General features: G+C 32.4%; 2 protein-coding genes across 2 annotated transcripts in view; one reads left to right on the top strand and one right to left on the bottom strand.

Moving 5' to 3' along the window:
• The window catches only part of LOC146945664 (mediator of RNA polymerase II transcription subunit 18-like), a 58,451-nt gene that overhangs the window by 28,157 nt on the left and 14,105 nt on the right, over positions 1-16,189 (top strand). The window lies entirely within an intron of this gene.
• LOC146945665 (chitinase 2-like) lies at positions 9,447-10,724 on the bottom strand. Its single transcript, XM_085743968.1, has one exon. The coding sequence runs from the start codon at positions 10,612-10,614 to the stop codon at positions 9,712-9,714; it is 903 nt and encodes a 300-aa protein (XP_085600094.1). The 5' UTR covers positions 10,615-10,724; the 3' UTR covers positions 9,447-9,711.

Raw genomic sequence — 16,189 nt, 5'->3', positions numbered from 1 at the left:
TTAGTCAAGAAAAATTGTTTCAAAATGAATGTCACTTTACATTTCCAATAAAACTTTAATTTTTTTCTTCCAACTTTACCTTCAATAAATACTCCAACTTTTCTCTCACACAATTTTCAATGCAACTTTAAGTTTGTCTTTTTCTTATAAAGTAAGGGCAGTTTGGTAAAAGTGTTATGTCTAATGATTATTTCATTCAATTCCTTAATCTGTGTGCAATTGGCTAAAGCGACACTCATTTTAAAACCGAGGGAGTATTATATTTTAAAATACCTACAAAGTAAAATTTGTACCATTTTCTGAGAGAAATAAAATATATTGTTTTTCATGTGTAAAATAGTGTAAAAATATATTTACGTTTGTAGTGCATAACAAATGACTTATTTTTATATTGTAAAAAAAAAGACTTATTTGAGTATCCAAAACAAATACTATTTTAATACTAGTTTGTTTTCATAATTGCATGATGTTCTTATAATTAAAAAAGTAATGCATGACGTTCCAATGCTTACATATGAATAATATAGTATGCATAGAAGAAGAAAAATTATGTAATAATTAATGACTAATTATAATACAATTATTAGTCATTAAGAAATACTAGTTTTTATAAGGAAGAGCGCTTTGCCGGCAGTGAGGATCACTGGGGGGATTGGGTTCCAAGCAGGTTGCCACAAAGGGGTGGGATTGATGGAAATTGGATCGATGTGAGACCGCGAAGGAGGAAAGCGCTGCGACAGGATTATCAAGGTCAGGACAGGTTTCAGGAAGACGAAGAACGGTTTCGGGTTAAGGACGATTTCAAGCTTCGACAATCTAGGGTTAGGTATGCATCACGGGGGGAACGTTATTAAGTGGATTTTGACACTGCTTCGGATTATTCGGATGGAAGACCTTTAAGGTGGGGAGATCGCGATTTTGATGAAGAGACTTACGATGATTATTCTGATCGTTCACTGAGGTACAACAAACGTGAACAGAAGCAAAGCCATGCTCAACGTCGGACAGAACAGCGCGATCAGAAGCAAAGCGGGCAGGCTTCAGTCATACATCAGAAGCTTAGCGACGTTGCACCAGAAGGGAAAATCAAGGCTGCAGAATCGACTTTAAAACGGTTCGTAACTTTTTACATCACTAATTTTCCTCCTCAGGCTACATATTTTATCTTACTCAAGGGATTCGAAATTTTTGGTATTTTAGAAGATGTATTTGTTGCAAACAATAGGAATAGGAATGGTGAAGTTTATGGCTTTGTTCGTTACATTGTCTTAATAAAATAAACTGAATTCGATTATGAATTCTAAAACAAGTCTGGAAAATTATGAAAGTAAAACCTCAATCCCTTGTGTTACGAAATTAGTGCTTTGACCCAAAAATAAATAATAGTCTCAAAGCAGCAAAAAGAAAATGATAAGAAAGACTTCTCATCGTCCTCCAATCCACAACTTATACGGTTCTTTGTGCTGAAGTTCTACACCAGAAGGTTGTAGGCGTCCAATCTGAAATCAGGTGAAAATATATGCAAAATAAGAAATTGTATAAACATAATGAATAGATTCCGAAATAAATTTCATAAAAATCATTAACCTTATATATACTAGCGGAAAGACGGACACTATCGTGCCCGTTTGTCCGCTCTTTCTACTGCGCGAACGCATGTGATAATTTTATTATGTTTATTTGTATAATTTTGATTTAAATTTTTTAAATTTTTAAATATTAATGGAAATTATTGATATATTGATTTATAAACAAAATATTGTCAAGGCATATAACAAAATCATTTTTGAACTCAACACATTTTAATTTGCCAGCATATAAAATTAAGATGAAATAATGATCATTTATTGTTTATTCTAATAGTAATTAGTAATATCATAACATAAATGTATAAATGACATGTTATATAAAAGAAAAAGAAACCAATAAAATTAATCGACTTTGATTAGTTGTAACATGAAAGAAAAAGAAAAAAAAACTTAAAGGTTAATTCTGAATTCTGATGCAGAGGGGTGAGAGAGGTTGAGAAAAACTAAACAATGCGGGAACGAACTATTAACTGTGAGAACCCTACTTATTAATATTTAATATAGTGCTAAAAAATCTTTTTCTAAAATAATTTGAGTCCTAATATTTTTTTAGAGGATTTAAAGTCCAATTTTCAACATTATTTTTTGCTCACGTTTGTTACTAATCTTTTTTTTAGAGGATTTAAAGTTCAATCTTTAACATTATATTTTGCTCACGTTTGTTACTAATCTTTTTTTCAGAAGATTTAAAGTCGAATCTTTAACATTATTTTTTGCTCATGTTTGTTGTTACTAATATTTTTTTTTAGAGTATTTAAATTCCAATTTTTAACATTATTATTTTTTGCTCATATTTGTTTCTAATTTTTTTTAGAGGATTTAAAATCCAATCTTTAACATTATTTTTTTCTCACGTTTGTTACTAATATTTTTTTAGAGGATTTAAAGTTCAATCTTTAACAGTATTTTTTGCTCACGTTTGTTAGTAATCATTTTTTTAGTGTATTTAAAGTCCAATATTTAACATTATTTTTTGCTCACGTTTGTTACTAATATTTTTTTAGAGGATTTAAAGTTCAATCTTTACCATTATTTTTTGTTCACGTTTGCTAAGGAAGAGTAACTTATATTAATAAAATAATATGAAAATACTGTTTTTTATGGAAGTAATAAAATAATATGGAAATATTGTTTTTATGGAAGGGATATGAAAATACTTGACAATCTTTGTCGATTGTATTGAGGGAAACAACACAGATGTACAACATAAAATCGGTTGATAAAAAAGTAACATGATTTTTGTTTTGTGCTATTTTTTTTTGAGTTTGATTTGTGGTTAACGGAGGTAAAAGAGGGTTAACGGGGATGATTAGTGACATGGATTAGTAATCCACATGTTATTTTATAATCGGCTAACTGTAAAAATAGTTCATAAGGAATTGTGTGTAAGTTTTCTCCTTAAATTAAATTTATTATTATCTATATATATATATATATATATATATATATATATATATATATATATATATATTGTTTTTGTGGTAGCCGTGGTTTGAACCCCGGACTTTGCATATATTATGCATTGTCCATACCAACTGAGTTGAGCTCACGAGGACGTGTGTGTGTGTTTGTGTGTATATATATATATATATATATATATATATATATATATATATATATATAGGGATTTGCTAGAACACACCCACTAGTTTTTATGTGGGAGTGTTTTAGCAAGCTACATCTTAAGGTGTATTTAACTACTTTTTAGTTATAACTTGCTAAAACACACCTTCTAAAAAATAAGTGGGTGTATCCTAGCAAATGCCTATAGGAGTTGCTAACATACACCCACTTATTTTTTAGAAGGTGTGTTTTAGCAACATTCACCTTAAGGTGTATTTAACAACTTTTTAGTTATATCTTTGCTAAAACACAACTTAATAAAAACTAGTGGGTGTATCCTAGCAAACCCCATATATATATATATATATATATATATATATATATATATATATATATATATATATATATATATAGAGTGTAACACCCATACTAGACGTATCTAGAAAGTCTAGCATGTGTATTAGTTTAGTACTGGATACATTAAAAATTTACAACATAAAAACTTCGAATGAATATTATATACAACAAATGCGTTCGTACAATAATATTACAACTCAGCTTTTCTAAAGAATAATAAATGCATCCCTTAAAATCCACATCATCCAGCAGCGGGTACAAACGGACACTTGTCGCATCATCCATTCGGCTACTAGCTTGCTAATCCATCTTGATATCTGAAACAAATAAGGATTGGGATGAGACATAATGTCTCAGTGAGTTCCACCTGACCCTAGGCTATAGGCAACCTCGGGGGAAACCTACGGTCACCACGTGTCTACAATACAACCTGACGGTTGATTATACGTGTGTGGGGACTTGCTTTCTTAGACGGCGGTGCTTGCTAGGGCCGTCTTAATATTCTTAACTTGTTATAGGCTTCTCTGCTATACGTGTCATGGCGGTGAAGGGGGAACTAAAACCGCATTGCCAAGAGTACACTCTAAGCATCAAGGCTCTCTTATATCTCTATCATGACACGATTCTAAACCGGACGATTAGGGGTAACCTAAGATCGTCGTCGGCATATCTTTCTTTACTTGCTTCTACTTGCTTAATATGTTGTATCTACAACATATCATCTCTTATCACCTAAGTGATTCTTGCTATTTACTACTTCTTGACGAACTACGCCAAGTCTCTACTTGTTCTTGACGATCTACGTCAAGGCTCTATGACATAACATGAACATGTATAATAGATATGCATAGTTAGCTTCATTGATTATGTTAGCGTGTAACAAACAACTTATCTGAGTTCATTTTACGGATTAGTCCCGAGTGGAGTAACCCCGGAAGATAATCCCTTACTACCGGTGATATGCTTAGCAAGAGCGCACCGGACTCCGTTAGTGAACGTGCGGGTCCCTTACGGCTTACCCCATTCCCCTTGGAGAACCTTTTGTACCCAACCTTGGAAGGAATACAAAAGACACGACACCTTAACTTAGTGAAATGCGGCTCCCTTGCGGCTTAACCATTCCTCTTGGGGAACCCCTTGAATCCAATTTGGATAACAAGAGACATGACACTCTTTCTTTCTTAAAAGTCTTAGTCTTATGCATGAAAATTAACTTAAACATGCTAACTCTTTACCTCGGATCCCTAGACGATCCCACTAGAGGTAACTATATGCTTGCTCAACTTACTTTGTGAATGGATATAAAATACTTTCACGTCTTGCCGTACTCGTATGGCACTTGCTTCTATGCGAAGATAATACTCTCATTACCTCGCGTCTATCAAGCATATTACTAATGCAAAGCATTATATTCTTTCTAACTATTCTAGTTCTCGATAACTATACCGAGGCTCTAGTTCTTCCCTTTTCTTAAGGATTATCTTGCTACCCGAATCAACCTTCATACTCTCGCTTACCATGCTTTACCATACTTGCTAAACACTTGGTTCATTTAAAAGAAAGTCTCCTTTCAAAGCTTAACAATTAGGACCTTGGTTTGAGGGGTTTATTTCTCTTAAAAAGACTGCACAAGAAAAACCGCTCGCGAAATGTCGAAACGACCTGAGGCGAACAAACAATGGGTTTCCCCACTGTGTAGCTCGCCTAGGCAAGTAAATTGGGGTGGGAGGCGAGCTCCTACTCGCCATGGCGAGTTGGGGGCGAGCAGGACCCCCTGTTCGACCCTCTAGCTCGCCTCGCGAGCCATTTGCTCGCCGTGGCGAGCTGTGACAGTCCTGCAACTTCAAAATTGATATTTTTGACTTAAAAACCTCAAACCAAGCATCTCCAAGTGCTATATGACCCTTAGGATCATTAGAAACCTGTAAAAACAGTCATGGAACAAGTATACACAAGTGTAGCAAGCATGGTAAGAAAAGGGGCAACTAGCTTATATTTTAAGAACCCTAAAATACATATTATCTTTGCAAGATAAAGACACAATCCCAAAGGGTGGGTAACTATCTAAGGAACTCACCTAGCAAGTTTCTTGTGACGTCTCCAAGCCTCAAGCTCCATCAAGCCAAAACCCTAGCTCTTGATCAACTTGCTTCCTTTGATTATACCATTTCATTCTTGTTGCTTTCTTGCAATCTAAGACACCTTGATCCTTAATCATGAAGAACCATCACTTGAATCTTCTTTGAACTCATCAATAAACAAACCCTAAATCTTACTTCCAAGGTGACTTCAAACTTCCACTCATTTCCATAGTTATTTCTTGCTTACTATCCAATTCCATGAAATATACCCAACACAAGCTCCAAATCAACTATCAAAAACCTTTACTTCATGCACAAATCCATACCCTAACTTTGAATCCATTCTTGAAAGGAAAGAAAAGAGGAATCAAACCAAATACAAGCTCCCACATGCTTAGAGATCAAGAGGAAACATAATTTCAAGACTTATCATGGGAGAAGGAAGTTTTAGAAAGGTTATGTGAAGAGAAGAGAGGAAGAGGGCGTGTGGTAGGAGAGAGAAGGAGGAGAGAAAAATCTTCCAAGAACTTAGAGAGAGAAAGGATGAGATGAAATGAGATATTTTGGGGCCAACTTACTTAAATACCCTTATTGCGTGCAATTACCAATATGCCCTTGCCTTAAACACGTTTGATGCGACACTGATACTTATTCCGTAATGAGCTGATATTCCATAATAAATATTTCCATTACGCTTATTTTCCTTAAACTTTAATCCTCTGGCACGATCGACTGGTAATATACCGATACTGACAGGCGGGATGTTACAGAGAGAGAGAGAGAGAGAGAGAGAGATACTACATCGTCAAATATATTATATCTTCAAGTATACTACGTCTTCAAATATATATAGATTACATCGTTAAATATACTACGTCTTCAAATAAGTTCGACAATGAATGCATGAATGTCACATCAATACTTATTAACACACATCGTTTAATGACTCGACATTAGACATCTTGAAATAACTCATCATTAGATAACACATCCATTACACATCATCAAATAACACATCAATACACATCACCAAATAACTCTTTATTACACATCACTAATTAACACATCTGAAATTCTGGCACGCAGTAAAGATGTTATGAATGATTCAGAGTTTACAACTCAACTACACAGTAATGGAGACACACTCCGTAACAGAAGAATCCACTCGTGCTTACAAGCTTATGAGTGATTCAGAGTATACAACTCAACTACACAGTCCGTCTGCTGGCTTGATCGGTTTGTGGTTAGAATTTATCACAAACTCTTGCTGCCCTTTTATAAGACTATTGGTTCAATTATTAATTAATTAATTAATTTTATAGTGTGAACAACCCCTCAAATAAGTTAGGCTTAAATTTTCAAATGGTCTCTGCAACCATCAAGCGTGTTTTGTATTACATTTAGAAAAACTAAAACAAAACACCAATAATCAAAACAGGAAATATTCATTACTTACTCTCTATATTCATACCTCTACAAATGTTCTTTTACCAGTAATCATTACTTATTTTTTGAACAACCGTGTAATCATTACTTATAGACATTCAATCTCTCTAATATAAAAAGCTACAATTATGATCAGACTATATTTCTTTTTGGGAGAAAGAATTGACAGACTATATTTAGTAACGAATCCCTTCCAACAACATATTTAACCACAAAATGAATTCTTGAAAAATGGTTGAGATTCATTACGTTTCCTCTACCCTCCAATCCCTTATTTTCCTTCATATTCTATTATTCCAATTTTTAATTCTCCTAACAACCATTGTGTGAACACCCCCTCAAAAAAGTTAGGTTTAAATTTGCAAATGGTCCCTAGAACTATCAAGTGTATTGGTTTTAGTCCTTGAAAGAAAATATTTATTTTAGTCCATGCAAATAACTATTTTTTTTATTTTGTCCTTGTCGTTTTGTTTTAGTCGTTACAAAATTAATTCATATTTGATCTATTACTCGTAATATGTAGAGTATTCAATTTTGTCCTATTTTCCTACTCATGTTTCTCTGTACTCATAAACGACGACAGCAGCAACTGAAACTCACTACTTTTTCCCCTCTTTCTCCTAGTATCCCATCCTCCTCAATCTTCTACACTCCAATTTCTTGTTTTCATCCATTTTAATACTTAAAATAAAAAATTGATGAATGAAATTTTTAATTCTCTTAACAACCATAGTGTGAAAATAACTCTGATCCATGATCATAAACAAAAGAATTTATGAAATCAAAAATATGTTATATTATATTTTAAAATACCCACAAAGTAAAATTTGTAACATTTTCTGAGAGAAATAAAATGTATTATTTTTTCATGTGTTAAATAAATAAAAATATATTTACGTTTGTAGTGACAAATGACTTATTTTTATATTATAAAAAAAGACTTGTTTGAGCCAAAACAAATACTATTTTAATACTAGTTTGTTTTCATAATTGCATGATGCTCTTATAATTAAAAAAAGAGAAAAGCTAACAGGTGTTTCCGGGGCACTGGTTAAGGATTTGAAAAAGGAAATTATATAGTAGTTAATGCATTGAAATTGTGTAATTAATTTATAGTAAAGTCAAAAATAGTTTCCTTTTATGCTAATAATTCCCATTTATGGTATGCTTATTCAGTGCCTCGAGGGCACCGGTTAGTAGGACCTTAAAAAAATAATGCATGACGTTCCCATGCTTACATATGAATAATATAGTTTGCATAGAAGAACAACAATCATGTAATAATTAACGACTAATTATAATACAATTATTAGTCAATTAATAAATAGTTTTTATAAGGAAGAGTACTTTTTTAAATTACAACTCAATAATATTCATTTATCTTTTTTTTTACGGAGTCGCGGTTCGAACCTCGGACACCCCACATATCCGCCATAAAAAAAATGAATTCTATCACCTAAACTATCTGACACAAAAAATGAAATGCATGTTACCACATTCCTCAACAAAAATACAAAAATAAAGAATAAGACACTCACCCATATTTTTTTTGTAAAACACCTATTTATATTCTTTTTGTTTGTTAAAAAAAATATTTACATGAAGGAAAAAAAAGTACTTTTTACTCAGTACTCACACATGTTTTTTTGTAGAAGTACGTAAAACACCAATTTTATATTCTTTTTTGAGTTAAAGCACGTACCTTTTTTGTACCAAAAAAAAGCACGTACCTTTTTTTTTTTTTTAAAAAAAAGAGGGTAGAGCCCATCCTCCAGTACCTTATTTTCCTTAATTTTTTATTATTCTAATTTTTAATTCTCCTAACAATATAGTGTGAACACCCCCTAAAAAGAAAAAAAACACAATGTGAACATAGATCTGATCTAAGATTATGAACAAAAAAAGTTAAATAAAACAATTATTTTTTAATTAGTTTTATTGTCAATATTATATAAATTAAATATTTAAGCAAATTTAATTAAAAAAAATCCTCCTAACGGATTAGCTTGTGAGACATCTTCCTCTTGAATTCACCATCACCACCATTAACATATGTCTACTTCTTCTTCACCAAACTCCATCAACACCCAACTTCAATTTCACCTTCTTATTCATCACTTGTAATTCATAATCCATCAACACCAACTCCAATTTCATCTCTTCTTCTCCTATTTTAAATCATGATCTAATAACACTCAACTCCAACAGTGTTACAGTATTACTACAACATAGTAAAAAAACCTTTGTTATCGTTGATGAAGAAAATTTGAAAAAGAGAAACAGGAATTGTGAAAACGAGAAACAAGAATTGAGTAGAAGATGGGGATCGATAAAGATGAAAGATTGCATAATAAATTTTTCTTTTGGTTACAAATTCAATTTCAATTTGAAAAGTAAAAAAAAATTGTTGTTTTTCAATGAAAATATCATGCATTTTATTATTAACTATTATTACAAGCACATATATTGATAAAAAGAAGTAATTCTCCACACTCACAACATAATACAAAAGCACACACAAAACAAGTACAAAATGATATAGCACTCATAGAAAACATAGGTGTTGTGTATAATAGACTAAACATGTAGAGCTTGCCACTTGTGATACTTGACCCATAAAATTAAAGATTAATTTCTAGCTAGATATAGCTGGCTAGAAACTCATCAATTCATAGTTATTTGACGAGGAGGAGGCTTTGCAAGATGTCCTCCAGGAGGAAAGCTTTGGTCTCACCAGAGGGAGGAACCACAGAGTCATGAGCGTTCCAAAGAAAAATACCAGGGAGTGTGGAGTATTGCATAAGATGTTTGCAGCCAGCAGTGAAGATCTCCCTTGGCATCTTAATAATCTTATCTGCAGGCTCGGTGTGACCCGGGTCGGTGCTAATTCCTGGAAGGAATTTATCAGGAGTGTAGTCATTTGCTATCTTTAGATAAAGTTTTACAAATTCTTCAGATGTTTGTACAATTTTAGTTTGGTTGTAGAACTTGTAGTCAACCAAATTAATGTTATCGATGTTTTCCCAATACAATTTGCGGTAATGCGAATCATTGTGCTCGGATGGAGCAATGGACACCACATTGATATTCAGATCTCTATCTTTCTTGAGTTCTGTTATAACTTGCCCTAAGCACTCGGCGAAACGACATCGATCTTTATCAATACTTGTGAGGATGTGCTCATAATTGATGTCAATACCATCAATTATACTTCTGCCACTTTGATCCTTGTATTTTAGGATGATCGCTTTGAGTGAAGCCACAGCTTTCTGCATCCATATATTATCCTCAGCAGGATTGAATGGAGTTTTTTCGTCACAACCTCCAAAGCTTATTACCACCTTCACATTTTTATTATTTTCCTTCAATCGTTTCACATCTTCTGGACCGAAGAATTCAACATTCCAAGTTGTTTTGAAAACTCCTGTGCCTCTTTTTTTATCATCATACTCCTCGTTTGCAAAGCCCAAAATGAAGTGGAATTCTGAGATATTGGAGTTGATGATTTTAATTGGAAAATCACGTAAACTTTTTGAGTATGGCTTCACACCAATGTATTCCCGAAAGATTTTAGGCATTCTCACAATTAGAAAGGAGGGGGAGATTAATGCAAATTAATTGGCTTTTGTGGGAGTTAATGATCAACCTTGTTGCCCTTTTATAAGACTATGGGTTCAATAAACTAAAGCAAATCAATCTTTCTGTCATGTGCATCCGAATTTAATTAATTCAATAGAGTTCATTTTTAATTAATTGTGTGTACATTTGCCTATTATTTATTCATAATTATTTTTGGATACAAAAACTGTGCATTCTTCATTTTTTTTTCTTCTTTTGACCGAGTCTCAACTCTTAGCCTACTTCTATTTTTTTTTTTTTACTAAATAATTTTTTTTATTAAACATCTACCCTAAACACATGACAAGAACCAGATAGATTTCACCCCGTAAAAAAGTTAATGTTAGAGAGAGTATGAGTTATTCCTAACATTTCTCATGTTATTTTGTTATGATCACGGATTAGACTTATGTTCAAACTATAGTTGTTAGGAGAGTTTAAAATTTGAATCATCATTTTTTTAAGTAAAGGCAAAACAGCTACCAAATTTTCTAGCAAATCCAAATTCACTAAGAGAAGTTAGGAAATTTTCTATAAAAATTGTTAGCATTATTACACACGAAAATCTTTCTTCAGTAGCAAATTATCTTCATTTGATGTCCAACCGAAGCTCAAATGTAAAACATCCGAAACACATAAAATGTTCACTAAGACTAGAACCATCAAGACATGGAATATATGATTGAATTTTAAAATATAAGTGAGGCAAAATCTTTTGTTTAGGGTTAGCCTTGGGCTTCCTTTCTTTCTTTTGAACTTTTCCTATATCAATCGGATTAGGTTCTCGCCTTAATCCTCGTTTACATTTTATTTCATTAGCTTTGATATAAGAAAGATGAATTTTTCTCGCCTTAATCACACTTTTTTTTTTCTTCTTCTGTAAATGGATGAAGAAGATGAAGGATTAAGATAAAGAAGATGAAGGACATGGATTTAGTTTTCAACCAACACCCAAATGACACATACACGATTACCAACATGAATAACGGAAGTACGGTCACAGACTCAAACGGTTAAGGGACCAAAGAAGCGATTTAATTTTTCATTTTCGTTATAATATATGATATTGTTTTTTAAATTTACAATCTTTGGTTAGGTAATCGGTGTTCTAAACAGCGGGATCAAAATGTATTTGATTCCCAGGCTTTTGTAGAGATCCATATTAGACGGAACGTATAATATATCATTTGTTATAATATCTTTAATTGTATACTAATATATTATTTTATCTACTTATTTTCTTGAAATAAATTGGTAAGGTTATTGTTCACAAAATTATTATACTTGTATATTTATTATTTACAAAATAGTTAAGGACATTAACTTTGAGGTCTCATTACCGGGTTGGATAGCCTTGTTTCTTCCTAATGCAGGGTTGTGTAATCTCTCCTTCTTGGGATAGAAATGTTAAAAGTACTCCATCGGTACTCATAATATAAAAAAGAAGACAAAGACTCCCATGTCACAATGCATGATGATTAAAGATATAAAGAATGTAAAAGGGCCACAATTATGTTGTTTGACATTGACTTAATCATACCTATGAGAAAGATGACAGATTTTGATGTTATTATTTTCTTCTATTTTTGGTGTGCAAATTTTATCTTTTATTTAAATTATTTTATTTATAATTTTTTATCAAATAGTCTAATAACTATAAATTCACCCCTTCCCTTCAAAAAAAAAAAAAACTATAAATTCACCCTTAAGATGATAAGTAGAAAATCTAAAGTTTAAACCTCAATCAATGCATACATAATAATGTGACGTGTCTATCAATTTAGCTATACATAGACTTATTTACAATTTTATTATTCATTACTCAATGAAACTTGTAATAATAATAATAACTAATAAAAGACCATGACTTTATGTGAGAAATAACTGAATGAAACTTGTGATAACAATAACTAATAGAAGACCATGACTTTATGTGAGAAATAATAAATTGAAAGACAACAACCATTTATGTTAACTCCTCTAAAAAAAATTATATATTTACTTTGTAGATATTTTAAAGAGTAATATCAATTATATTTAAATTTCATAATTTTTTTTTATGATCATTGGTCAGACTTTTATGTTCACACTATGGTTGTTAGTAGAATTTAAAATTTGGATCATCATATTTTGTGTATAAGCTAGGAGTATTACCTAAAAAAATATAAGACTAAAGCGTGCGTTTGATTTGCTAAACAATATGTATTGGACAGAACAACATAAGATAAAATAACATAAGACAGAATAGTACATGACAAACTTTTATGGTACTGAATAATTTTTGGTCTTGTAAGATTTTTGGTGGACAAAAAACTATTTTTGTATTTTAGATAACTTGTATGCAGACGCGACAAAAAGTTATGTTGTGGTTCAGTGAGAAACAATAATTTATGTTTTTGTTTTGTCCCTTGCATCAAGTTTATCATGTTATAAAAACAATTTTACAAATCAAACACCGAACAACTTGAATTTTCCTGTTCTTTTTTAGCGGATCAATATGAACATGATCCATGCATTTAAAAACAAGACTAGAGTTGTTGCGATAAGTCACACCAAAAAAATAAATAAATAAATAAACCGGTTGAAGTCTTTAGATTTAAAATTAATAATTACCTATTTAAATCATTGGTATAAATGAGAAGCGTTTACCTTCAAAAGTCTTTAATTAGTCCTCATGAGCTTAGTTCAATTGGCAGAAACATTGTATAATATATGCAGGGGACGAGCCCCGGACACCCCAGTTATTCTCCTTGAAAGGGAGAATTTCTAGCCACTAGCCTACTTGATAAAAAAAAGTCTTTAATTATAAATATTTCAAATAAATCTTGGGATACAAAAGGTTAATGTTTATATTAGATTAGTCATTTTAACTTTTTTTGTTTGGGAAATGTTAACGAGTGCTTCCATGACACTCTTTAAGCACCTAAAGTAGTAAGATTTTATGAAAGTTTGTGCATTTATTGCAGTGGAAATTGAAGTTTTACTTTTTTTTTAAAGAATAATTTCTTTATTAGAAATGTTTAAAGAGTGCCCACATGAAGCTTGGAATATATGAAGAGCATCAGAAGGAACGAGAGAAGCTTGGAATACTATAGTGGAAGATCTAAAGGAAGGTCAACCAAAAGTTAACGTCCTTAGAAGAAGGGTGCCTCACAGAAGCTGGAGAGTGATCTCAACAAATTCTGTGAAGGACATCAGACAAAAAATCTGACTGGCATACATGGATCTGAGGGACCCAGAATCCATATAAGCTTTTGTCTTATTTTGTGAGTTGTCTATATCATAGTATCTGATAGAGCAGTTCTGTTGTCTTCTTCTGTCTATGTGTGCAACCAGAAAAAGGACATCAAGAACAAAGAAAATGTAACAGATAATTCTTCTTTTAGCAAAGGAAATTCAAAGGACTTTCCAACGTAATTATTCATATTAGGCAAAGGCCATCGTTTTTTATCAAATCTTCTTAACAACTCTATTTGCGCTGGCACTCTTTTCCAACATCTCTCAAATCACTGCCTATATAAGGAGTTGAAGACCTGAAGAAGAAGTAACAAGACTCTACTATTTTACTGTGTCATTACTCTGTCAAATCAAATAGTGCAAAACACTTAGAATTTATTTTCAAGTTTATATGTTCAAGTTTTCCGGCACGTAGTAATAACAAATTATGTACACAATGTTATGACCAATCAGATGTCTCGCAAGAAGTTAGAACATCGTGATAAAAGTAATCACAGATAAACAATATAATTGAAGGATAAAAAGTAAATAACTCAGGTTATTTGTTGACCCAGTTCGGCGCAACTTCACCTACATCTGGGGGCTACCAAGCCAGGAAGGAAATCCACTATAGTAGTATCAATTCGAAGCATACATAAAAGCTTTCACCAGCCTACTACCTTCTCATTTAATCACTACCTATGGTATTTCTACCTAAGACTCTCCTAGTCCTAAATATGAGAACCCACTCACTTCCTCTTAGTCACAGACCAGTGACCGTCCTTGAAATCCTTAACAAATATGGAGACACTCTCCTAGAAATATAATCAACTCGTGCTTAAAAGCTTAGAGAGATTCAGAGCATTATAACTCAATTACAAAGTCCAACTCTAATATCAAAGTGATATGAGAGTGGCTTACAAATAACAAAGACAGACTAAAACCCTATATGACTTTTTTTCAATTGCGGATTTAGTAAATTTTAGGTCTTCAGTCTTTGTTTATATAGCCTGAGTGCAGAATAGGTGTCATGCGCAAGTCTAGGCTAAAGGTCAGCTGAAATCTCAATATTTCAGCATAAGAAGATCGGATGTTTCCTTAAATGTTGCAACAACATTCTTAAGGATTAAGTTAAGCATAAATCGTCTTCCTCTGCTTCTAGAATCTTCGCTCCTTGGTCAACTCTTTAGATGGTAGTAATCTTCAGAGAATATATGAAAATCTTCACATTAAAATAGAACTCCCAAGTAAGCGGACCAAGGCACGCTATGTTGTCGTACCAACATGTTTAAGACATTGTGTCTGGCATCTTGCTTGAACTAAAGTTTTAACAAAATGCAGCCAACACATGTCTAAAACCTAACACACTACCATTGTTAAATCAAGTTTAAGAACAAATAAACTTGTTTGTAGTTGTGTAAACATTTTAGAAGGTCTCTCGCCTACGTGCTTGAGCATATAAGTCTCTTGGTGAAAACTTGAGCATCTAGGAAGTCTGAGTTGGTTGTGATTGAGCAAGGGAAAGTTTCAAGCAGTTGTGCTTAAACAAAGGGAAGTCTCTTGGAGTTTTTCTTGAGCAGGAAGTCTTTAGGTAGATTCCTAAAGAATATAAGTCTCTTGCAGTTGTGCTTGAGCATTGCGAAGTCTCTTGGAAGTGCCCTTGAGAAATTTGTAATCGTGTGTGATTATAGTGAAATCCCTTGGAAGTGCAAGGGGACTAGACTACTCCTGGATTGTAGGAGGAACCAATATAAAATTGCTTTGTGTTTGCCTTCTCTTTCTCTATCTCTTTATATGTGTGTTCTATATCTTATCCGCTGCATTCAGACTCAGCATCAGAATATCTGTATACTTAAGATTCTGATCAGGCTTTTAACACACATAAAAAGGAAACCAGACAAAGCTAACACAATTCAATAAGAAATCCAAAAGATTAATATTTTATCATTCTATAAAAGTTGTCATTGAGTTTCTATGATTTAAGATATATCTAACATAAACATATACATAAAAAGGCAAGTAGAATTAAATTAAAACACATAAATATATTTTTTATATCAAAAGCATAGAAGAAACCTAACATGAAAAAAATGTCTTAGTAAAAAACAGAGAAAAAACATATCGTTCTAGAAATTTTCCGATTGAATTTCTATGAGTACTAGGCTAGATGACAAAATTTTAATCAATGTCTCTCTTATGGCGTGAGGCTTGGTTCGGTTGGTAAAATTAAAAACCTAAACCAAACTGAACCAAGTTGTTGATTCAAAAAATGGTTGGAATACATCCAAACCAAATACAGTTTTTTGTTTGGGTTGGTTC

This window comes from Medicago sativa, chromosome 2, assembly GCF_051527215.1.
Source record: "Medicago sativa cultivar Bolivia chromosome 2, Bolivia_mono, whole genome shotgun sequence".
Taxonomy (NCBI): Eukaryota; Viridiplantae; Streptophyta; class Magnoliopsida; order Fabales; family Fabaceae; genus Medicago; species Medicago sativa.
Note: the sequence above shows the minus strand (reverse complement) of the source record. Positions and strands in the feature narration are given on the sequence as shown.

Excerpts from the sequence above, each read along its gene's own strand:
- LOC146945665 (XM_085743968.1), bottom strand. The coding sequence starts at position 10,614 with ATGCCTAAAATCTTTCGGGAATACATTGGTGTGAAGCCATACTCAAAA.